Source organism: Peromyscus eremicus, chromosome 10 (assembly GCF_949786415.1).
Source record: "Peromyscus eremicus chromosome 10, PerEre_H2_v1, whole genome shotgun sequence".
In the NCBI taxonomy this organism is placed as follows: domain Eukaryota; kingdom Metazoa; phylum Chordata; class Mammalia; order Rodentia; family Cricetidae; genus Peromyscus; species Peromyscus eremicus.
In genome coordinates, this window is record NC_081426.1 from 92,261,068 (window position 1) to 92,285,609 (window position 24,542).

The following is a 24,542-nucleotide window of genomic DNA, read 5'->3' on the forward strand; positions in this document are numbered from 1 at the left end:
ACCTGCACAGACACGCTGAGCCATCTCCTCAGCCCTATGATTAATTTGTTATGCCCTAACTGAAACACTTTGATCTCTCTGATATCTGCTCCCACTCGATAATCCTTCAAATATTAGATAATATAAGATGTACCCACTTAAAAAAATAGATTAAACTGCAAACTATTTCCACTCAGGAAACTAGAGTTTTGGTGTATGTTGAGGACTATTGTGCAGAATACTTACTTGGTCAAGGATTTTTGCAGGGGGACAAGTCTCTGGATCTTGGCAAACGCAGTGGGGTTTCCCCTGCTGATCTGCTTCGCAAGTGTGCCCCCTCTTACACGGGAAGTTCGTGCACGAGCCTAACAGGAGAGAGTGAAAAGGGAACACAGACACAGAGAAGTTGTGCATCAACATGACGTCATCCAGACGGTTCGCTTCTCTTTCACGCATCAGACAGGAAAACCAGATTCTGAAACCGTGAAAGCAGGGAGATGCTGGAAAGCACCTTAACGATATGCTCGTCTGCAGATGGACTCTGGTCTCAGACGTGTGCCTGGGACTTCAGCTGTCTCCTTACAGCAGACTGCAGGGTGCCGGAGGAGAACAGCAGTCCTCTCTGACCAGCCTAAGACAGAATCTGAAGTGCACAAAATGATGTGTACAGAAGCTGGAAGCTAAGCCAGGGGAATTTAATTTTGTTGAAATTAAAGATGTTTGTGGTTGGAGTAGGATGGATTTGAGAGTAAGCAACAGAGTCAGCCCTGCTCAGAACTGAAAGCAGTGTTGGGGCTCTGGGGAGGATAAAGATAGCTTTGTGTAACATCTCAACAGGACTTTCAGTGTGTTAAGCACATTGACCCACAGCCTATTAAACACACACAAGAAATACCAACACTTTATGGAATATTTCCTCAGGGAGGCCGGGGACATGGCTTTCTGGATCAGAATGGGAGGGGGTGCTAGCCCAAATGTCAGAGTCCATCCCTCCCTGGACCTGTTGCAGCTTGCATAGCATCCACTCACCAGCACTGCGCCCCCTCAAATTGCCTTCCTCTGAAGGTTCAACATTCAGTGAGCTCTCGGCTTTCTTGACCTTTGAAAACAAGAGCAGAATTTCAATGAGATAAAGAGATCAGTGATTTGCTTTCTGTCTTACTGTGCATACTGCCCCTGAGCTGTGCATGCTGCCCCTGAGCTGTGCATACTGCCCCTGAGCTGTGCATGCTGCCCCTGGGCTGTGCATACTGCCCCTGAGCTGTGCGTGCTGCCCCTGGGCTGTGCATGTTGCCACTGAGCTGTGCATGCTAAGATCTCAACAGGGAAAACCCTGCAACTGCAGAGGGAGAGAGTAACTCTTGGAGAGTAAGAACCATTTCGTGTGAGGAGGATCACCCCTTTGGAGTTGGGTCCAAAGCACTGTCCCCATACATTGTCTTGGGACTCTGTCATGAGGATGGAAGTCCATCAGTGACCTCTGTGGAGGTGTTGGTAAAACTTCCTTAGCAGAGTTTGAGGTGTAAGAAACTTCCTATCTCAGAATGGCAGGAGAAGTCCTGGGACTTGAGATTACCTGCCACCCCAAACGGGGTCAGTTCCTCTTGTTTGGGGGGCCAGATGGGGTCAATTCTTCCTGGGGCGGGGGCAGGCAGTGTGCTGGGAATTTGCCTGAAAGTCCCAGGTGATTAAGCAGCCAGATCAAAACAGAATTCCCTCTTCCTTCCAACTGCAATTTCCATATTTTCATATAGGCATGTGTTTGTATTTAAATGAGTACTTTAATTTTTATGGTTAATTCAATGAACATGCTGGCTCTGATCATGTTGGAGGCATTCTGACAGACACTGTGGTTCGGCAGGACCAATGTAACGCCAGCTTTGAAGACAGCAAAATTGCAGCTGCCGCTGTCTCCCATTCTTCAGGTCTGTCAGAATTTTCCAGCCAGCTGCAGGGAATTTCAACTGCCCTCTCTGCATTTCTAAGCCCCCTAAGCCATAGAAATCTACTTGGCTTATTCAAAGGACAGACTGGATGTGTTGGGGGAGTTGTTACCTCTCTAGCAAGTCCCAGGTAAAATAAATGTCCCAGCTCCCTTACTCCCAAATGGAATAAACTTTGGGAGTTTTTTTTTTTTTTCCTAATGAATTTAATGTTTTAGCTTCTTTTCCTTCCCTATGTAATTTTTTATTTTTTATTGTTTCTTGTACTCCTATAATAACTGTCACTCAAATTGAAGGTCTGCTTCTAATAGGAGCCCAAATAAAACATGCTCTCAGTCTAATGATGGAGACAGGCAGACAAATACATAATTGAGCAAGGTGAGCATCCATAATCTGAACACTTGAAATATGAAATTCTCCAAAATCTAAATACTGTTTAAGCACTGACCCAGCCCCAAAAGTAGAGATTTAACACACGAACTCATGTGACAGGTCACAGTTAAAATACAGACACATTAAAAATATTGTATAAAATTATGCTTAAGCTGTAAACACACACAGAGTGTTTGTGAAATTAATGAATTTTGTGCTTAAACGTGGATTCTATTTTCAAGATATCTCATTATGTATGAGCACAGAGTCTGAAACAAAATTGCAATGCTTTTGGTCTGTCACTTCAAATGAAGGAAGCTCAGCCTGCCCTGTATTTTAGGGACGTACTGCCAGAAGCACATACAACAGAGTGTGATTGTTTCTTGGCTGATTGATTGGACAAGCATCATTGTAAATACTCTCACCCCTTGGTCGTCTCCAGCCTCACTCTTATCTGCATTCTCATCCTCATCTGTTGCTTTCTCAACATGTTTGACGTGATAGTCAAGGGAAGCTGTGTCTCCAGCCTCTAGGAACTCCTGGCTCGGGATGAAATAGTCATCACTTGTACCGTGCTTGGAGTCATCACTGCCCCCATTGTCACTGGCTCCATGATCCCTGGTCGCAATGACACCATCATCGGTGGGTTCTGTGGAAACTGTCTTTTCATCCATGTCCTTTTGGTTACCAATAGCTTCAAGGCCAGCCTTTCCTTCCTGGCCCTGCCACTCCGTGTGCTGAATATGCTTCCTGCTGCCTGCTGCCCTGTCAGCCTCCCCTTCTGCGTTGGAGTCGCCCTCCTGCCCTGGGTTGTCTTGCTCAGACCCATTCTTCTGCATCTCGCTTTTCTGAGTTGGTTCACTGGACTCTTCTAAGGTGCCGTCAGTCTGGTCACTGTTCTCCTGCTTGCTGGCAGGCTGCTCCTCGGGAAGTTCTTTTTCCCTTTCCTGGTTCTCGCTGGGAGCACCAGTGTCTCCTGGCTCTTCTTCCTCTTCTTCATCGGGAACTTCTTGTTCCTGGCTTTCATCATCCGCCAAGTCTCCGTTATGCTCGCTGCTCCTGTTCAGCGGTTGGTTCGTGTCCCCTACAGGCTGCTCTTGGCTTTCCTCCCCCTTTGTGACGTCTTCACGTTGGTTGGAATCCACAGAGGAAGTCGAGGCAATAGCAGGGGAATTGGTGTTCTCTAGGAGCTTTTTCTGGCCAGGCTCACTTGTCCCTTCTTGTACCTCCATCGTTCCTTCCGTGGGTGAATATTCCAGATTCACACTTAAATCGCCATCACCGTCCTCCTCATCCTTCAGGTCCATCTCATGGCTGTAGGTTTCATCCTGTTCTGTTGACTGCTCATGGGTTTCCTCTTCCGACTTCAGTGCTGAAGGTTTTTCAGCCTTAAAAGAATAAAAGTTTATTATTGAAATAAATGACATGGTATTCCTATTTACCACTACAAAGCTAGCATTGAACATTCTTCTTTCTTTTTTTCTATACATTATCATGTAAATATATTCGTGTTGTTCTTCACATTCTAAAGCACAGGTTTATCCTGAATTTGAATTTTGTAAAATGAAATGTTTTATATAGCGATTCACGACAGGGAGTACACTCATTAGTCACTATAATGTCTAGTATTTAGAGATAGTTCACGTGATTATTGTACTTACAAATTTAAACTGAGAAATGAATATATTAAGCTTTAAGCTTGCCTTGATACTGAATTCTCTGGAGAAAGAAAAGGATGACCCTCATATAATGATTACTTTTACCTCATCGTTGGCATGGTTTTCTGTATCTGCCGCAGCTTCCACCCCGACACTGGGGGCTGCAGCGTCGTCGGGCGTCACCAGGGTTGCAGTAGTTGGGTTGGAATGATCAGAGAGAAACCTTGCATTTGTCTGAAAAAAATGAAGACTTTGTGTTACTAATATACAGCTGCCAGCTTAAAAAATACGAATTAATTTTGTCATTATCACCACTACTGCAATATTTAGTGATAACATTAATGAACGATAGTCTCTAGAATTTTCTAGGCTAAAAGTAAATGCCTGCGATATACTGTTACCTGAAAGAATTATAGTCACATTTATGTATAGATACAAAGACTGGCTGAAAAGAAAACAGAAGACATTTCAATAAAGATTATCCTTGAATTTTGGAATTCTCAAACCTTGACGCAAGCATTCATAATTTATAATCTTGAAAAGTGTCATTTAACACAAAGTTGAAGAAAAACAAAATTAGTCCTGGGATGTAGCAATGTACAGCACCTTGGCTGCTTTGAAGTTCTCACTGATAATTGGTAGAAAAGATTCTAAGATCTTTGCTAAATACTTATTTTCTTGGTCTCATTGGCTTCAACATACATCAGGACATCTTTGTCTAAATAAGCAATTTAATTTAGAACTAGTTCAAAGATTGTGTGAGACAAGGCATGGAGGCTGGCTGGGAGCAGCCGCTGATGAGTCTGATTCCAGCCAGAGCAACGGCTTCATACAAGGCTGGAGACATCAGTGGAGAGCTGGGCAGTGACGCACAAAAGGGAAGCTGAGTAGCTAGACTTGGAGGGAAATCTTGAAGCCTCGAGGGATCTTTGATCTCTACTGGGCCTTGACAAGCTGCTGTCTTCTATCCTTCCACCTCCTCTGGCAAAGTGAGCAGAAGCACAGAGAAACCCCGAGTGACGGACATAAACTTTTTGTAAATTTCAGTGAGTTCCCAAGTTAAAACTCCTCTTTCTGACAGTCATGTTCTATGATGATAACCCATGAACTATCAGCATCTGAAGCAGGGGTTTGCCATGATCACAGATGGAGATCCTGTGGGTATGCAGTGGCTGTAAGAGTAGAGCCAGGCTCTGACTGGACAGTGTCTTCTCACCCAGGTCCCGTAGTGCTGACAGTGTCCGTAAAGTAAGCCAGGTGGCTATGGGATCTGTTATGTTCTATTTGCTCTTGTGCATCTCTCCTCCTTCTCACTAAGAGGATTAACACTGAAAATAATTTGAAAAAAGCTGAAGGGAAGAGGAAAAGGAGAAATGGAGCCTGCTTTGGTAAGTCCCTTCTTCCACAGGGCACCATGGAGAGGCGCTGGAGGGGGCTGTTGGGCTTGTTGCTGAATGCCTGCTCTCCTTCCCCATCTCTCTCCTCTGCCTTCTTGCTCCTCCTACCTCCAAGGAGTGCACACTGGTACGTATGGCAGCTCACTTCCCTTCAGAAGTATCTGGTGATTGAAATCTATCTTGTCATCATGCCCATGTCTATCTATGTTTACTTCTCGTGCTGTCTTGAGAGTCTGCTTGGAATCTCTTGGCCACATAGAAACTATTAGCTGCTAAAATCCTTGGGAAATGCTGCAGGATTTTACAGTGGCCAGTCCTTTGAGAAGATACTTAGTTTTTCAGCATCTGGCTGGGTCTGCTTATAATAACTTGCCTTAGAAAGGAAACATCTGGCTTATGTCTCTATGTGGGAGTGTCACCAGACATTTGGTTCAAAGACTCTGGATGATGTCTGTTTACAAAGCTGAAACCATGACCATTCCAAAGAGAAAACGTATTTTCAGGAAAAAGCAATGATTTTGTGGGAACTCAGTTCTATGCTAATTTGTCCCACTTTTCTAATTTCAGAACACAATGTGTAACGTCAACTGCACTACTCCACATGAGTTAATTTACAGTGTGATTCTTAGTGTTTGTCATAAATTCTTTCCATGAACTGCTGGATCGGGGTGGCATAGAGTTTGTTTTTGCCGATAAAGCTGTCTGGAACTAGCTCCCCCTTCACCTAAAACGAATCACAGAATCTTGGGCTGGAGTAGAGGGGGCAATGTGGTCTATTTAAAGGAGGTTGGTTTTTCCATTGAGTGAAGAAAAGCAGTTGGAACAATGGTTTAATGGAAGATGACACAGGTCATCTGTGGAACATCGGAAGTGATCACAAGGCCGTGGATCTATTTTAAAAGGAAATCTTCTGATGGTGCTGAGGCTGCTGACATGGCCTCCAGGAATATGCTCACAGTGGTGGGGTGAGCGTGCCTGACTATGAAGTAGAGGAAGCCCTTGTCAAGCCGACTTGGAGCATACTTTCTTGGACAGCCTAGAGATGAGGTAGCAGCCATTGATTACCATAGCCATTTATGGTCCTACTACACTGATTCCTGTTTTTATTTTTTTGGAGTATTTGGAGAGAGTCTCAATCTGAGAAATCAGATAGCATGCATTTGGTCTTGAAGAAAATAATGGAGGAGAATGGTTATGCAGTACATGTTAAATTCTTTATTTTTTCACAGATCTATAAGCTAATTTATTTCTCCATGGCCATTTCTTTGGGTACACTCTGTCTAATAAGATGATAGTCAACATTTTCTGCTACATACTTATTTGACCTTATTGTTTGGAAAAAATATATTTAAAGCATATTATATTGGTTTTCTTCCTTTTACTTATTCATTTATTTCTTGGACAATAAGGAATGTAATTGGAATTTAAAAAGATCCAAAGCCATTCTAGAAGAATTATTTTTGGTGGGAGTGTCTTTGTTTGGGTTTTTTTAAGGCTCAGCTGGAACTTGACGTGGGTCTTCCTGCTTCAACACCTCAGGTCAAGAACATTTTCTTCTAAATACAGAGTCAAGAGGGAGAGATGTAACACAGAAGAGACATAATAAAGAATTTACCGGGATTGCAGCTGCAGTCCCCAAGAGGTACAGGAAGAAAAGAGCAGCTACCATTTTGTCTGGACCTGTGAATCAAGGAGACAGTGTCAGTGATCATGGGGACTTCCTTCAGGAAGATTACCACGTAATTTACCACGTAATTTCACAAATGCTAGTTGGCTATTACCCACTCTAGAAGTGACTATCATTTTACCAATCTCTCACATCTGAATGGACAGACTTATTTCAGTCCTTACCTTGTCTTATTCCTATAAAAACAGATCCTTCATTTGTTTCCATTTACAATGAGAAAAGACACAAGCTGCCGGGGACCTCCAGCTCCGCTCCAACTGTAGTGTTTTATCATGAAACCAAAAGTAACCCTATACATTTCACAACCCCCAGAGGCTCTTCTCTCCAAAATACATTTTGACTCAAATATCAAAAATAAATATTTTACCAGGGGAAGGGGAAACAGAAGAGGAAGAGGTGGACATGATGTAAATATAGTACTCATATGTGAAATTCCCAAAGGATAAAAATTTAAATAAAAATGTTTCATATCTGGAATTAAGAGCAAAAATAACACAAATTTCAAGTAAATAAACAGTAAATTTAGAGGGAATTCGGAAGATATATCTATGATTGATGATAGTCCAAAAATATTTTATTCCCCCAGTGAGTGCTAATTGTAAAGAATCATTGAAAAATGCGTTTTCCTTTTTCTTTATTTCAAAATTTTATGTTTAATACGATGTAAAAACTGCCTGACATGACATACTGCTAGTAAGCCATTGGTAAATACTTGCTTGTCCCATATTAAAGGGCAGGAGATGGTTCTAGTGTGTTCTCTGTCCTTTAGATAGGTCACTGGGCATGCTGCCGCGTCAAGGTCACTGTATTTGTCCCACATTGATGGGAACAACGTCATGGTCTGTAGGTTCTTATTTGAATGTGCTGATTTGTATGAAGTGGAGGGCTGTACTAGGAAGTGAGAGATGCTGTGAAAACGAGTGCCATACTGAAGACTCGGGGCTTCATTTGCTGATGCTTGCAATGAATGTACTTTGAAAATGAAAACCATGATGTCCTTGCTCAGTATGGTGAATACCATTTATTCTGGGATAAGCAAAACATCATTTATTTTGAGACAGTCAGACTTGGTGTGCTGTTTCTACAAACGCAGACTTTGTTTTCAGAAAGACCAGTTGAAACTAGGTGAAAGATGCTGAGAGAGACAAAATTTCACATATGTGGAATTATACTTGATGACTCAGTTTTGCGCGCTCACGGGAGATGATAAAGTTCTTCTCCAAATCTACAAGCTTGCTCAAAGCAGCACGGTTTGAAAGAACCGTTGGTAGGGAAGTGGAATCTGAGCTCCAGACCGGAACCGCCTTCCGACAGCCCAGAGACCTTGGTCAAGTTGTTTCTTGATTTATAAAACAGGGAAGGGATAGTTTTCCCATGAGACTCAAATGGGAGCACCTAGCTATTGGGGACTCCCAACACCTGTGACAATGAAGAAACTATCAATTTCTTGAAGCACTCCAAGGCAGAAAATGGATTAATAATTCTGGTTGTTAGTAATGCACAGATTTGGAATCACCTTGTCACTTAGTGCTCTCCAGCTCAAGAGGCTGAGATGAGGGGTGGGAAAGGAGGAAAAGAAACCTTTTCCTTCTGTTAGGAACAGGATGGCTCTTACCAGATGGAGGACTTCAGCTGAAACTTTCAATGATGCCGGCTAGAATCATGCTATGCGTAAGGCCTTTCTGAGGAAACCAGCATTTAGAACCCAAAATGTCTAGAATTCTCCTATTGGCCAGACAGTCTGAGCCATTAAGACAAACATCCAGATGAAACATTTGGCAGCAGAAGGAAATATCCTACCAGGAACCAAAGCTCCACAGACACCAGCTGTATTCCAAGTGACGCTGTTGAGCTGTCTGGAGACCATGTCTTAGACTTCTCTCCGCAGGCTGTGAGGTCTTTGCTGCTCTTCTCACTGAACGTAGCTTTATTTCTTTCCTCGAATTTGGGCTGTCCTCAGTGACTTGCTTCAGCGCGTGAGTAAGGTAGAAGTGACGTTCCAGACTTCTGGATCCAGGTCACAGAATTTTAATGCATTTCTCTCAGAACATTAGTTTCAGGAGCCTCAAGCCACGTGTCCTAGGCTGTTATGCCATCGAAGACACCGTTTACCAGTCCTAAGGATCTCAGCTTCCCACGTGTCCTTGACAAAGCACACTCATGTGTGGGTGACACTCTTTCATCAGGTCAGTACTCCTGATGAGACTAGATCCTTGACCCACAAAATCTTTCCACGTTACATACGGGCTTCTGTTTTGGGTCAATATATTGGTATTCAGCAATAGATGACTGAAATGGAAGTTGAGTCTCTTAGTATTCATTGTGTTGCCCAAAGTATAATTTTGTTGAAAATGTACCTCCTTTTCACCGACTTTAACACCAGGTAGTGTGGTAAGCACTTTCCCTGAGTGCCCCTGAGGTCCTCCACCTGTGACCTCACCTCCATTCCTCAGCACTGCCCACCAGGGAGAACTTCCCCAGCAGCCCTCTGTGCAAATGGGCAGTTTCGCCGCTGTTGCCGTTCCAGTCATCCCAACGGGTGCTTCCGGGGACACTCTCAACGCTCCCTCTCCCCCTCAGATGAGGACAGTCCCTCTCTTCTAGGGCCTGTTATTGAAGGATTACTTTAATTGTGTTTAGAGGATCCCACAGGCTTTTCAGGGTAAGACGACAGTGAGCACCTTTGCACATGGCTTCATCATCCCTCTCAGGGCCCCTCATCTTATACCACAGACTAATCTCCACGTGTCTCATTCCCATCCTCCACGGGGCACAGTCACAAAGCAGTTCTCGGTGGTTTTTCCCTCAAGAATTTGCCTTTAGAATGCTCCATCTTGCCCTACCTCATAGTGTAATTAGGGAAGTAATTTTGGTCATATTTACCCTTTCTCAATTCCAGTTATGGCATCTGTCCTATTTTCCCTTTCTCTGTGAATGTGAGGTTTCTTCATTTTTACATTATTTACTGCTCAGCAACAGCTTTGCATATTCTTTGAGCTATACATATCTGAAATTATCTATCTATCTATCTATCTATCTATCTATCTATCTATCTATCTATGTATCTATCATTACCTATATATCTATCATCTATCTATCTATTCATCCATCCGTCAATCTATCTATCCATCATCTCTGTATCTCTGTATCTATGTATCCATCATCTGTCTGTCTATCTATCTATCTATCTATCTATCTATCTATCTATCTATCTATCATTACCTATGTATCTATCATCTATCTATCTATTCATCCATCCATCAATCTATCTATCCATCATCTCTGTATCTCTGTATCTATGTATGTATCTATGTATCCATCATCTATATCTATCTATCTATCTATCTATCTATCTATCTATCTATCTATCTATCTATGTACATCTAGCTAGCTAGATAGCTGAGGGCAGATTACAAAACTAAGAAGCTCGAATTTCAGAGCCTCATTTGCACAGGAGCCACGTGAGGTTCAGAGCCTGATCGTGGTGACTCCTTTATGTTACTAAAGAAGGCTCCATACATTGCACAAGCTCTTGGCTTCATGAATCTCACATCTGCTTCTCAGCATGCCTCCTCTGAAGGCCCCTCACACTTGTGATACTATGGGGGCTTAATAATACAGGTAAAATGCTCCATATCACTAGAAACATGGGCGTTTCTGCCTGAGGGCTGGCTCCTGCCATGATCAGATATCCTGTCCTGTTTTTCCCTTTACTTCCTCCCTACACCACCGCCACCACCACCGAGCTTTTCTCCCTTGAATGCCTGTTCTGGCGTTCTCATCCGACTGCTTTTCTTTGACTTTCTCTTATTGGCTAAATTCTGTGAGTACACAGTAAAGCTGCTGGCTTCGGTGGACATTGTCCCTTTCGTTACGAAGTCAGTTGTTCAGTTCTAGCTGAGAAGGATTTCAAGTGTTTTCTTCAACTGTGTGAATGGACCAAGAATTATTCACTGAGAGAGTTCTCTTTCAGGATTAAGAAAAACAGCAAATAATACCTAAATGCCGTTCCAAGTAGCCTGATTCTCATGGTAGTGGGCCCCTCCGGGGAATAGTGGTGTGCTTTGAGGAGGTTTTGGCTCTTGTGTAAGCTACGGATGAGAACACTCATTCCAAGGAGTCCCTCCAGGACTTAGCACATGGGGGAAGCCTCTCATGTAGCCTTGTCAGGGCCAACAGTTTTTCTGAGGACTGCATTGCTTGCCCAGTGATGTAACATAGCTCATCACTCATAGCTGCAGATGCAGCTAATCCTAAGGAGCTTCATGGTTGGAGCTGGTGAGAGGCGGTCCTTGGGAAAAGGGGAGCAGCTGAGGTTCACTTTTGCCTTTTGAGAGAGCCCTGGGAGGGGTCCCTCCAGAGAAGGAAAAGCACAGCTGGTTCACAGCTGGCTCACAGCTGGACTGTGGCTGCTCACTGCGTCCTTCCCACTCTGGGAAGAGATGTTCCCCACGTATCTGACAGTCTTTGTCCATTTGTGTCCCCACACCCATTCCCTTCTTCCCCATTTTCAGCCATGTGGAGCCCCCAGGGGTGGGAGCAACGGCTTTCTTACCCAGTTTCTGTTGGGTTCAGCCAACAGGCAGCCCCGAAAGGAGGAGTCAGAGGTGGACAAGGCAAGGGCCTGTGGTTTTCAGCTCCCTTCAGGTCGCTGCGCTCCTTCTTGAGTGTCATAGCCCTGCATGATGGCCGTCTCACACGACATTTTAAACTCGGGATTCAGAGAACTTTTTTTTTTTTTTTTTTTTTTTTTAAACAAACTTAGTTTTTATGACCCTGTTCCTAAACACCCTGTAGCGTCGTCACAGGCTGCACACACGTTGGTAAATAACTTCTAATGATAGTCTCCCCAAGTTCTCAGATTTGAGTTTCTTGCTGGGAACTATCATTTCCTTTCTGTGTTTTTGATTGTTAACAACTTTGAGTAAAAATGCAGGAGTCATGGGTTTCCGTATCTTCAGATCTCGTCGTATAGCAAGGGTCACCACGTCTTAGGCCTTCTTGATGCTACTTAGCTCATTCAATTTCAGTTTGTATTGTCCTATTTTTCTTTCACTCCAGCCCCCTTTCACACAAGGCTTAGTCCTAGGACTGGTACAATTTTCTCTAATCAGGAGCAGTTTAATTAGCTGAATGCAAATATAATTTGCATTTTGGATGAATAATAGTGGACATGGGAATTTTTTTTTTTTTGGATAACACTTATTTCTGGCTTCATAACACAAAAAATGCACCCCCCACCTTCAAGGACTAGACTATGAATTCCTGGACCCCTGAGCCTTGTTCTCAAGATGCTGGAAGCAGTGGGGTAAATTAGACATCTCCAACATGACCCACTCTCAGACCTTACTACAGTCATTCTTGAAATGCATAGGGTTTGAGAAAAAAACCAATGACAAAGAACCAAATACAGTGTAAGCATAGGCTGGTTCTCTGAGTCCCTTGTGGAGACAAAACCCGACAACATCTGGATTTCAGGCCCTGGATATACATTCTTGCCCAGAAAAAACCTCAAATGGTAACAACACACTTAGAGAAAAATCAATCACTCCACGTTTCTTCAGACCACAGTAGGCATCGATGAACCCTCCCACGACTGAGCTACTGAGTAAAGATGGCTGGTGGCACTGAGGTCTAAACTAAAGTTTGCTTTGCTTTAAACAAGTTCCTAGTGTTTTGTTCTCTCCAGGTTTTAGGAAATTGTTGGGAAGTTTTTACAGAGAGATTAAGCTGCACTCCAGTGTAAGGTCTTCAAACACATCGATGTGTGCTAGAGCTGGGGGCAGGAAGGCAAAGAATGGAAGACACTTGGGGTTTTGTTCCTTCTGAATGCAACAGAATGTTGCATTGATTCAAGAGAGTTAACTCAATGTTGTTTGGTGGCCAATAAAAGGTTGGTGGCATGCACTGAACCACGGCTTGCTCCAGAATTACCAATAGCTCCAGTGTGAGAGCATAGCATGACTATTTGGCCAGTGTGGTGGTATGAAACCAATTACAGGCCTTCCACTGCCATAAATAAAGTAAATTCTTGTGATCCCCCCCCTCCTGAATCTTGGGTCACCTCCCAGTGAATTGCCATCATATCACATCAGTAGGTTGGCAGCTGAAGCTGGATCAAGACAGAAATACAGCTTTGATTTTAGAGCTATGGTGTGTGTGTGTGTGTGTGTGTGTGTGTGTGTGTGTGTGTGTGTGTAGAGCAGATTCTGTCAGCATTCAGGGTAAAGTTTATGTTATTATGAAAAGCAACCACTTCTCATCCTGCATTCTATTTGTCTTTGCTTAAAACCCAGCAGTGGGCTGGAGGCTTGTTCCAAAAATTTGCCTACTCTTTTCATTGTAAGTTACAAATCTGGATACTAGACCCATTCCAATGATTAGGTTGTGGTGACAGAGATTTGAATGGATTGTACAATGTCATTACTTTAGCCATCTTATAAATATTTATGTCCAGTACTTACAAAATATACATTTCTAGCATATGTGCCACCGACGTGAGTATAAAATACACATTTCTATAAATAAGCTTGTCTCCACTTATTTCAGCTGGGCTTTAGGAAGTCAGGGAGACCCTTCTCCAGACAACCCTGCTCTTTCACACTGTCTGCTAGTGAGCAGATGGGCTGGAACTGTGGCTTATAGCGTTAAGAATGTCAGAAACAGATATTGGCCTAAATAGCTTATTCTATTTATTCCAAGTTCAACAGGGAAAGTTATCTTTTAAAAATAGTCCAATTTATTTATTTTTATTTAGGTGTATTTCTGTTTGTCTGTAAGTGCCAGTTGAGGCCAGAAGAGAGTATTGGATACCCTGGAGGTGGCATTACAGTTGGTTGTGAGTGTTAGGAGCTGAACTCAGGGTTGCTGGAAAAGCAGCAAGTGCTCTTAGCTGCTGAGCATCTCTTCAGTTCTGGAAAGTCGTCTTGCTGATTGAAAAAAAAAAATGTGTGAAGGGACTAGATGCTGGCTCAAAATTTGCTTTGTCATAGCTAATAGGTCTTTTGAAAATTCCCTCAAGTTCCTGGTATCACATATAAAATTCTTTTCCTTTTCAGGGGCAAAGGGATATGGATAGGTTATGATGATTATCCTGCAAGGTCCGTGCAGACTGACTGCACAGTATCCTCCCAGAGAAGAGCACAGACATTCTCTCTCTGTTTGGCTTCTTTTTGTGTTAAAAGGATTGGCTTTCACCATGGGAGAGGTTGTAATTGGATTTCACCATGAAAGGAAGGACTAATTAGATTTCTCAGCAGCTCCTCAAGCCCCATGCTTGGAAAAGCAAGCCATAGAGCTGGAATGTCCTAGTCTTCAGCTGTAAAAAGAGTCCAGACGAGCCTGGAGACACGGGGCTACAGGACACAGTGGAGTGTCTATGCATGTGTCAGCCACTCTTGGTCTCTGAGGGAGCAATTCTAGCTTTGGCCTATGAGAACATGAGGAGGGTCCTTCTGACTAAAGATAGAATGCTGGGCCTCCAACAGCTACATAGCCCTTGTTCATTGCATTTGGTAGGAAAATGGGACATTTCTGTTAATGAAACCCATTTGATTCATCTCTATCTCTTTGTTCAGAAGTGTCCGTGTCTTAGAGAATGAGGTGTCTAAAATTTGGCACACACTAGAACATCACTCTCTACTTAAATTAAATAATGAATTCATTGTGTGTTCTTTTTTGGTTACCATTGCTTCCATTTCAGTTACTGTAACGTTTTGTAGAGATTTATAGTAAGGGTAGGGCAGGGTAGACTTTTATATTGATTTCTTTCTAGTTCGGATAGTTTTTAGAACATTAATTAAATCATCGCATTAATTTAGAACATATATAAATTTAAATGAAGTTAAATTTTATTTCTTAAGTTTTAGACTGCCTCACCACTTAAACCTGCTTCGCATATCCCTTGTGTCCCCTGCCAGCACCCTTACCTTATTGTCCTCCACTTTCTTCTAAACTTTAAAAGCCAGGGTACCATACAGTCACCCACACCTCTGAAAGATTCCTCTTTTCTACTGATCACATAAGTGCTGGTAGTTTTACCTCCTTCCTGAATTGACTTCCTTTTGCCTTGAGACATCAAGCAGCTAAGCCCTATTCCTTCCTAACCGAGGAGACTGGCTTCAGGGGCTGGTCTTGAAGGCTGACAACCATTTGATCTGTTCATCTTTGTTTCAAGTTAAGGTACCTAAGAAGGATTTCCCAGAGACCCTAAAAGAGGGAGACTCCTGCCTTGACAAGTCCCTCTGTGTTCTCCTTTTCTCCTTCTTGCTAACGTTTTCTTCCCTGGAACATGGACATCTACACTTCCAAATAAGGCCAGGTATCCTCTATGGAGGTTCTTTGTATTAGAGGAAGCCTGTCGGCCACTATTTTTAGTAGTTGTTGTAGCTATGGAAAATTTCCTCTCTCAGAAGGTAGCATACAAAATAACTATTGTAGGCACTTCATAGTCAGACTCAAATAGTGCTCTCCTAGTCTTTCGTGAGAGTCACAGGCTTGGCTATCTGAGAGCAAATCCTTTAGTCATATTTCACCTGCCAAATGCATGCTGCTACCTGATCTTGAGTTAACACTGATGCTTTGGGGCTTTTAAAGTATTAATGAGTCTCCAGGGAGAGGTCTACAGCTTGGCATTAAAGTCATCTGAAGGATGCAAACAGAGCTCTTCTATTTTGAGTTTTCTGCTGAGTCACTATGTGACATCAAGGTGTGCCTGTCCTGGGAGTGTGATAGTCTCAGACTTTCCTAGACCGCAGACACCCATATCTTTCCTAACCGAACTACTATCATGTGGATCTTCCTTTGAGGTAGACGAGGCTCGTGTCCACTGGGGCTTTGAATCTAACCAGAAATCCTCCGAACTGTTGACAGGCAACCTGAATCAAGCAGAGTCTCCAGATTTAGTGCTGAAATGCTTCATGGGGAATTAGAGATTCAAATCTCCTTCTCACTTCTTTCTCAGATGAGTTGACTGCTTGCCCATCACATTGTCACATAGGCTGTGATCCTTCCTGCTCACATTTATCACCCCTCCCCACAACCCTGCCACACATAACCTCTATTTTTAGCCTTTAGATGGGGGAGGAGGAGAGGATGGGAGCAGGGAGAAGCCGCTTTTGACCTTGAGTAGAGGTCAAGCTCTTAGAACAAACATGCTTTAACCATGCAACATACATCTCAGCATACAATTGCGTACACTATGTGTTCAGAAACAGGGTGAATTCTTTTCACCCTCAAAAATCATGGTGTATAAAAAGGTGGATTCATTGTAAATTCGGTGCCTCTGCAGTCTCTCTTGTTAGAGTGCATGGTCTGAATGACTTCACTTTGAGCAAAACAGTACTATTGAGGGAATCAATCTGACGTGGCCTCCAGCAGTGCCTGTTTTCACTCCTAGGAAGCTGATCTTGACAAAATGGGAGAGAAAAGAAACAAAGCAGATTGAATCACTATTCTTAAGGCATGACTTCACTATCGCAAGTGTTGAAGTCACACAATCCTAGAGCCTCACTTACAGATCTGAGTGGTTTTACATAAACCTTTAAAGAGCACTGGAAGAGGCAAACAGTAAGTAATTAAAATGTGAACTGCATCGCCACAGGGGGAGAGAGAGCTTGTGCGGGGGAGCTGCATTTCCAGCGTCAGCAGGTTTTGAAAGGTGAATCACGGTCTGCAGAAGGCTGAGCATGCGTACTGTCCGTCAGTGATAGAGTGGAGCCAGTCCACACAGACACGGATGTGAAAGACACATATGAAGACTCTCCACAGAAGTCAGGAGATGTGAGATAACAAAAGACATAAAATGATGAAAATGAAATGATACTTAAAATTTGTACGTGAAATAATAGGTTAGAAACCTTAAGTATACATTGTCCTGCCTTGCCCATTGCACATTTGGACTGGCTAAAACCATTAGAAAAATGAAGATGGCTTTGCCCTCAAAGTCACCTTATGCTTGCAAAGTCCGTTCCTGTGATAGGTTGATTAATGACCGTGTCACTACACACAGACCCTGAGGAGCACAGCCCTGCTCCAGTTCTGCTCTGTGCTCCCCCCTGGCATTTCACAGGGTAAGGAACACTGCGTGCTTCAGTCGTTTGGGGGCATCAGTTAAAAATAGCATTATTTAAGTAATTGTCTAAATAACCTGAGATGTTATGAAAGCTGTCGTGTAATGGCTTATCCCATTTGTTTTAGTACTAAGACAAGAAAAGACTTATATTCTTCAAAATGTAATAAATATGTAAATATCAAATATCAACCAACTCTTAAACTGGTAACTATTTCCTTTCTTTTTCCTAAACCGATAATTATTCACTTTCTTTTTTCTTTACAAATTCCCTGGTCCACAATTTAGCAATGATTTTTCTGAGGCTATTATTACAGTTTACTCTCTGGGAGACTCCAAGTTCAAAAGGGCTGCCTCAGCCATCGTTAGACCTCATTTTGAAAAAGATGACAAAACTAATCCTTGCTAAGCCTTCACCCATCACCTTGGTTAATCTTACAGTGATCGGTTTCTCCCTTTAAAAACAGGGGAAGCTAAGGCTTTTGAGTCTAGCAACCAGCTTTAGCATGGGTTAGATGCTGAGTAACAACTGCAGTGTGTGTGCTCTATTTCTCCTTCCCTTCCCGTTTTTTTTTTCTTTTTTTTTTCTTGCACCCCACAGGAGATGGCTTCTGCTTCAGCTGCTTGCTTAATACCTCCTATTCACCGAATCTTTAAAGGAAACATTTAGCTACGGCTGCACATAAGTTGGTTGCATAATAGGCAAGAAATGAGCCAGGACTGGGCACTTCATCTCCACAGAGGATTTTCAGACCAACAAGAGCTGTTTCACAGAGCTGGTCATGACTCGGGACTCTCTCTATCCCCTTTCATCACTATGACAACAGGCAGCTCCTACTTTACATAGCCAAAAAGAGCAGCTGACATCTCAGTGCTCAGAACATAGGGGAGAAGTTTACAAAAAAACCCCACAACAACCAGCCCCCCAAAAAGCCCTTTTGTCTGAATGTCAACAGAGAGAGGAAAAAACACCCCCAGAGCAAGTCAAAACCTCTATTCTTGCCTTCAAGAAAGGTCTGAAAGGGAAAGTGTTGGGGCTTTCCCCCCTTGTCCAAGGAGACCCCTCAAACAGAGCTGGGTGCACAGCGGCATAGCTCCACTCTGCCTCCAGAAGGGCTGGCGCTGGAAAACACCCCCTCCCAGATGACTCGGGCCATTTTAGAGCCGAACTCGCAAAGCATGGAGACTCAGTAACAAGCACCTGGGCTGGCGTCCTGAAAATGGTTTCTTTTACATGTCTTTGAATAAAGAAAAGATAACTCAAAGATATTTCCTCATTCATTTCTAATTTTGCTACTAGACACCTCATTCCAACTTCACAATAGACAGCTTAGGACACGAGATTTCCTATGGTAACTCTACTGGTGAGTCTCGTGTTCTAGCTGGTGCCATGCGCACTTGTGTTTAATAAATATCTCATTTGACCCTTACAATAACCCCACCTCCAGGAATCATTTGCCTAAGAGATGGTTAGCTGAGGCCTGGGGGTGCGAAGTGATGGGCCAGGCTCACACAGCTTGTGAGGGAGAGTTGGGGTTGCAGCTCAGGTGCATCAGTCTCTGCAGCCCACGCTTGCCCACTCTTTGGAGACTTTAGCTTGATTCTGAGGAACTGTTAGAGCAGAGAGCATAAGGACAAGGGAAAGCCTAGAGTCCATCGCTTTCCAGAGTTTACACAGTGAAAAAGAGCTAGACTAATACTTTCATGTTTGCTACGCTTATTTAATATATACTAGGCGTAGACACTTTTCCACTTAATTCTCACATCACCAGTATCATCAGCAGTATCTATCATTTTTACGATTCTGATAGCCTCACAAAGGGTTCTATGACATGAAAAGGTAAAGTCATTTGTCCAGGGTCCCTGAGCTATTTGGTGTGACCGTATGCATATAAACCACACCTATGTGGTCTTATGTAAGTCAGAGTTACATGATCAGCATGTATGAACCAGAGCCCGGTGTCTTTCCCATGCTAATTTTATTGGCTGTCTTTGAAGCAGCCAGTCTCTTCCAGGGTTCTGCAGGTCCTTTGATGTCCACAACAAAGAAACAGGCTGTGGCTAGGTGGTAATACAAATACAAGTGCAGCCACGGCAGAAGGCATCCTGGGAAACCCGTAAGAGGGGCTCCTGGATTTACGGGGGTCCCTTTTCACCCACTGACGACAGTTCCAGGATAATAAGGAAGTCAAACATGCCTCAAGCCTTGTGACAAGTTGTTTCTATCATCTTTGATAGGAAGAATACATGTTTCTGGACACCATACTAAACTTAACAAAGCAGACATGTCCATGCACAGCTTCAAGTCAGCTGAGAAAGAGAAAGAGTCAGGAGGGATGGAGACAAACAGCATTGGGAGTCATCCAGATGCTTCACGGCACACCTCTTTCTGCCGTTGCTGGTTCTCGGTTTCCTGTGGCCATGACAGCCTACTGGAGATGAAGCTGAGGGAAGGGAAGCAGCCCCAACATTCTAACTGCTCAACTGCTGTCCAAAAACTCTTTGAGTAAAGGGGAGGGGGCACGATCTTCCAACAACACACAACATCTTTCCCCAGATGTGGGAAGAAGCATCAGTCGATTGAATGACAAGCAGATAAAATAGACTGCCCTACCTTGTTAGACTTCACTAGATAATCCAAAATTTAAATATTTTCTTAGAAGGGGGTCTTGAAGAAAAAACAAAGAAAACCATTCAGAACCATGAAGATTTAGCTGAGCAAGCCATGGACTCAAAAACAAAAGCCTGGTATCCAAGAGAAAGGAGAGAATAACTTTATTTTTTTGACTGGGCACATTTCTATTCAGTGTGGTCAGGGCCTGCCCCAGAGGAGTGGCAGATACAATGTCAAGGTGACATAGCTAACAACCTCTTTGCAGACAAAAGGCAGTGCAAATGAGACTGTAGCGGGACTTCTTGGGGTGCCTTTTCAACGGTACAGCTCTGCAGCTGAAAGCAGGGTACAGCTTTCTCCTGCAGGGTGATCTGTGCCTGGAGGAATGAGCAAGCAGGGCTTACAGGACAATGCTGCATTTGAGAAGAGCCAGACACGAGAACCTTCTGAGAGATAGCACGGTTGCTCTTAGCTTCTAATTCTCTTTCTGCATTTTGTTTTTCTAAAGAAGACATTATCAGGAATTGGACAAATTCCTCGTCCCCTTGTGTACATCTTAACAAATGGTGACAGGAGGCGAGAAAAACCCGCTAAACTGTTAGAGAAAGGAACCAGGGAAGGGATAAGTTGAAAATAACAGAAGCAGAATATACTATTAGAGAGAGTTCCTAACTCTTAGAAAACCAGAACATTCCAACCCTACATTGCTGTTAGGTACACGGTGATGATGGATAACTTTAGATAGTTTAAACATGGAAAACATGCAGATTGTTTGATTTTGAAATCTATCCTTCTGGTTTGGTCATTATTAAAACTATGGTTTATTAGTGCTTGATATTTAATTTTGTAGGAGGGAAAGAAATATGACTACAAAAAGTAAAATCTCTTTCTTCCCCTATAAACTACTCGAAATGGATTTTTAAAATAAATAAATGGCTCTGAATTTTTAATCAAAATCATTAACCAGGCCTTTCAGATAATAGAAGTCAGTTTAACACATGCAATTGGCCAATGTAGCGAATTCATTAACATTTACCTGCCGAGAGGTGGCTGGATCCAGGGCCTTGGTAGCTTGCAGCTGATGTTGAATCCCCTCTTTGCACACAACAGGAAGTAAAAGTCTGACAGACGCCCGCCCAAGAGGAACTCTTTCAACCCCCTTCCTCCTTAGCTTGGCTTCTTTGCCTAGAAGCACATTCAAGTTTATTGGAGTTGAAATTCTGCTGCCCTGTCAGCCAGGCAGGGTCTGAAGTGACAGATGAGAATTTGGAGGTTGGCACCAGAGGGTCTTTCAGACTGCCATCGTTTCTGTTGCAGATTCCTGGATCTCTTCCCTCGGTGCTGCTGAGCTTTGCAGGCAGCGCAGACCCAGAGGGGAGCGAGCGAATTCTGCTGCGTGTATGGAGCGAACAGCCCTCCCCTAAGCTCTTGTTCTCATAGGCTCCTAACTTGGCCAGAATGTAAGCTCTTGGCTCTCTGTGCGTTTTTTTTTTTCCCCTTCTTTTTTTTCAAACAGTTCTGAGATCTTATGATTGGGATCCCTTGGGGTGAGGGGTGGGTGTGATTTTAAGACGCTGAAAAGAGACTCCACACTGCTGTTTATTCCTGAGGCAATTGGAAAGTCGGGCTTAAAGGAGAGGAGGATCCTTGCTGCCCATGCATTTTTATATGCTCGATTGGAAACTGTCCTCATAAATGCAGCCTGAATGTTAATAGCCAACCGTCCCAGCTACTTAACACTCCTCTGTGTAAGCAGCTCTGGAAATTGAGGTTGCTGCTTACAGAGCACAAGTGTGCTGATTTAGGGAGGCTGCTGTTCACAGCCCGCTCTTTGCCAGCCATCCCCTTCTGTAAGCCCAGGATGGTGAAGCTTGGTGTACGAGAAGAGGTCTTCCTGGGAAGTAGACTGTAGCTGTGCTTGTCTCTGACTTTGCATTGTGACACTTTTTATTAAGACAGGGTCCCACCACGTGGCCCCGGTTAATCTGGAACCCCCAGAGATCCATCTGCCTCTGCCTCCTGGGATTAAAGGAAGACACCAGTATGTCTGACCCTGCATCCTGGTTCTTTATGTATATGTGTCTAATCATTTCAGCAGTTATGTCTGTATTTATTGAACATTTGTTGTGCGTCAGACCCTGGGCTAACAGCTTTCTGTGCGTTGTGTCAGTTGATTCTGACAAGTCTTTGGAGGTTTTACTATGTTCCCATCTGAAAGGTAGTTCAGTGCAATTAGTGGTTAAATCTACAGGCTTTCAGATCAGGGAGCTTGGGTTTGCCGCTCGGCTTCCTCACACCGTAACTGTAGACCCAGGAACAGGGTCATGATGTCTCTAAGCTTCGGCTTTCTTATCTCTAAGATGGAGGCTACAGATGTGGAAATGATCATAGGCTCTATCTCAGGTAATTGTTCCGAGTTTAAACGACTTAATGCAAATAAACACTACCATATAGTAGACACTCAAAAAATGTTAACTGTTCTGGTGTCCGTCAGACGACAGCAAAGCTTGGGAAGGCCGGGTGCTTTCTCCAGGGCCTCCAACTGTACCAGTCAAGTGGGATTCTCCCAGCTTCACACCTGTGTTAGTCAACTGGGTAAGCAACTGTGAAGTTCCCTGCACATGGGAATGATGCCCCTCTGCTCTCCAGGTGTTTAGCTTTGGATACTATGCCTTCTTCTTCATGAACATTAGACAAGAAGCTGTAATTTAATTTAATTTAGGTTTTCTGAATGTATGACAAAGTCATCAGGAAAGCAGACTCATAAAAACCAAAGCAAAGCAAACAAACAGGGCTCTCAGCTACAACGTAAGAAGGCACGCCTCAGCCAGTTCCCTCCAAGGACCCCAGAAACATTTGCCTTATTTATTTTCCGAACACCGAAGGAGAAAGGTAACACAACTTATCTCTGTTTTGCAGTGGGAAGTCTGGGAGCAGAGGAAGCCGGGCACTTTGCCCGAGAGAGAGCCTCACAGCTGGGAAGGGGCACACGTGTCCAGGATCAGGGTTATTGCTCCTAACGGAAGGACTGAGGCTATGACGTCCTGGGGCCTCAGACAATGGGGTGCTTTTCCTCAGCTCAGGCCTGGAGTGTGAGCAGCTCCTCAGAGGAAGGACCATTTCTGCAATAGTGTCCCCCGGGGACCTGGGAGAGACGAGACCATTCGGGTTGTATAGAAAAGCATTCCTGAGGATTTGACTCTGTTGGTTAAAGAAATTTCTCAAAGACCTCAAATATTAACTTATTTTAATTAGCATTCCCCGTGTGTTTAAGGTGGCTTTATGAGGTTGATTACAGGCAACAAGATTAATCCAATGAGAATAAAGAGAAAATTTCAGCTGGAAAGCATTAAAAAAAAAAACTCTTGACCAACTAAAATTTTTTTCTAATACTAAATTTGACATATTTTGGTGAAATGATAAAAAAATGAAGCTCCTTATAGATAGATTGTTTAAGGCAAACTGGAATTGTGATTTAAGTGTAATTTTATGTATGAAGAGAGTGAATTTAGCTTACAAAGCTTGAGGAACTTGACTCAGTTTTGTGACTAGAAAGAAATTCAGAACACTGTAACATATACAAATGCTTACAAATGAGATAGAAGAAAAAATGACTAAAAATGAGTAAAAAGGGCTTTGAGTCCATGATGTCTTTAAAGTATGGCTTTATTTTGGGAATGTTCACTGGCAGATATCCAAACTCTTATTGTTTATGACATTGTCCTTTCTAAAACAGTTTACAGCTTTCCCAGCTGAGGACAATGAACCTACAACAATACCCACCTAACAGATGGAGCTGGAAGCCAGACACAGAAAGTTTGCACGCTTTCTATGTGAAGGCAATTAGCAAGTAAAGGAACGGCAGGATTTATGCAGTATTCTGCTGAGTGTGATTGGCTCTTGCAATTAACTGCTGTTTTTCTAAAACTCATCTTCAAAAGCAACGTATAAATAGTAAGTAAACATAAAAGAGAAAGGCTGGTTAGGACTAGAACCTTTCTAGATATCAGACTAAACAGTTTGGCCTTTGTTAATCAGGTCCAGAGAGCTCTAGAAGGTTTGGAAGTGAAGGAGGTACTTAGAGTGAGAAAGGCTTTCCAACGTGAGGTACTTACAGTGACGTAGGCTTTTAGTGCTGCTTTGTGTAGCACGAATCTTAAATGGTCTTTGGCCCATATCTATTCCTTTTTATGGATTCAACATCAACAAGCCTGGAGGGAGTCGTGTTCTGTGAAATAAGCTCAGCACAAAAGGACAACGCAGCACAGTCTCATATGTTGAATCCATAGAAAGGTTGATCTCGTAAAAGTAGACTAGAAAGGTGGTTACTGGAAGACGGGAAGGTTGGAGGGACGAGTAGATATGGGCCAAAGACTCCAGCGGAACAAGAGTAAATTTCAGGAGATCTATCATACAGCAAGGTTGTGATGTCTGTCAATAGTGAAACACTGTATTCTTAAAAATAGTAGATGTTTTGAGTTCTCACTGCAAAATGATAACAAGGTGAGTTAACACATTTGGTAATTTGCTAGATTTAAGCATTGTACAATATCATGCATCATATGTAATACTTCAGTCGGTGATGGAGCATACCGTGGTGGCCCCATTAAGGCATATTAACTCGTAATGTCATCGTGACCTTAGTTTGCATAAATTCCTTTGTGTTTGCACAGTGATGTCACCAACTAATGATGAGTTCCTTAGAATGTGCTCCTATCATTAAGCAACATAGGACTGTACTTTAAAACATCATGTTATATACACTTAAAAAAAGTGATGTTATTTGTCAATTAAAATTTTAAAAAATAGGGCCCTGAATATGG

The 24,542-nt window shown here is 43.0% G+C and overlaps 1 protein-coding gene across 1 annotated transcript in view; it reads right to left on the reverse strand.

The window, feature by feature from the left end:
* Sparcl1 (SPARC like 1) overlaps positions 1-21,134 on the reverse strand; it is a 29,655-nt gene extending 8,521 nt beyond the window's left edge. The window contains exons 1-6 of the mRNA XM_059274867.1: positions 20,756-21,134; positions 6,965-7,029; positions 4,058-4,186; positions 2,720-3,682; positions 1,009-1,078; positions 226-344 (exon numbers count right to left, since the gene is read on the reverse strand). Of these exons, the coding sequence (XP_059130850.1) occupies positions 226-344; positions 1,009-1,078; positions 2,720-3,682; positions 4,058-4,186; positions 6,965-7,018 (1,335 nt within the window). The 5' untranslated portion in view covers positions 7,019-7,029; positions 20,756-21,134. The remainder of the gene's footprint in view (positions 1-225; positions 345-1,008; positions 1,079-2,719; positions 3,683-4,057; positions 4,187-6,964; positions 7,030-20,755) is intronic.
* Between the last annotated feature and the right edge of the window lie 3,408 nt (positions 21,135-24,542).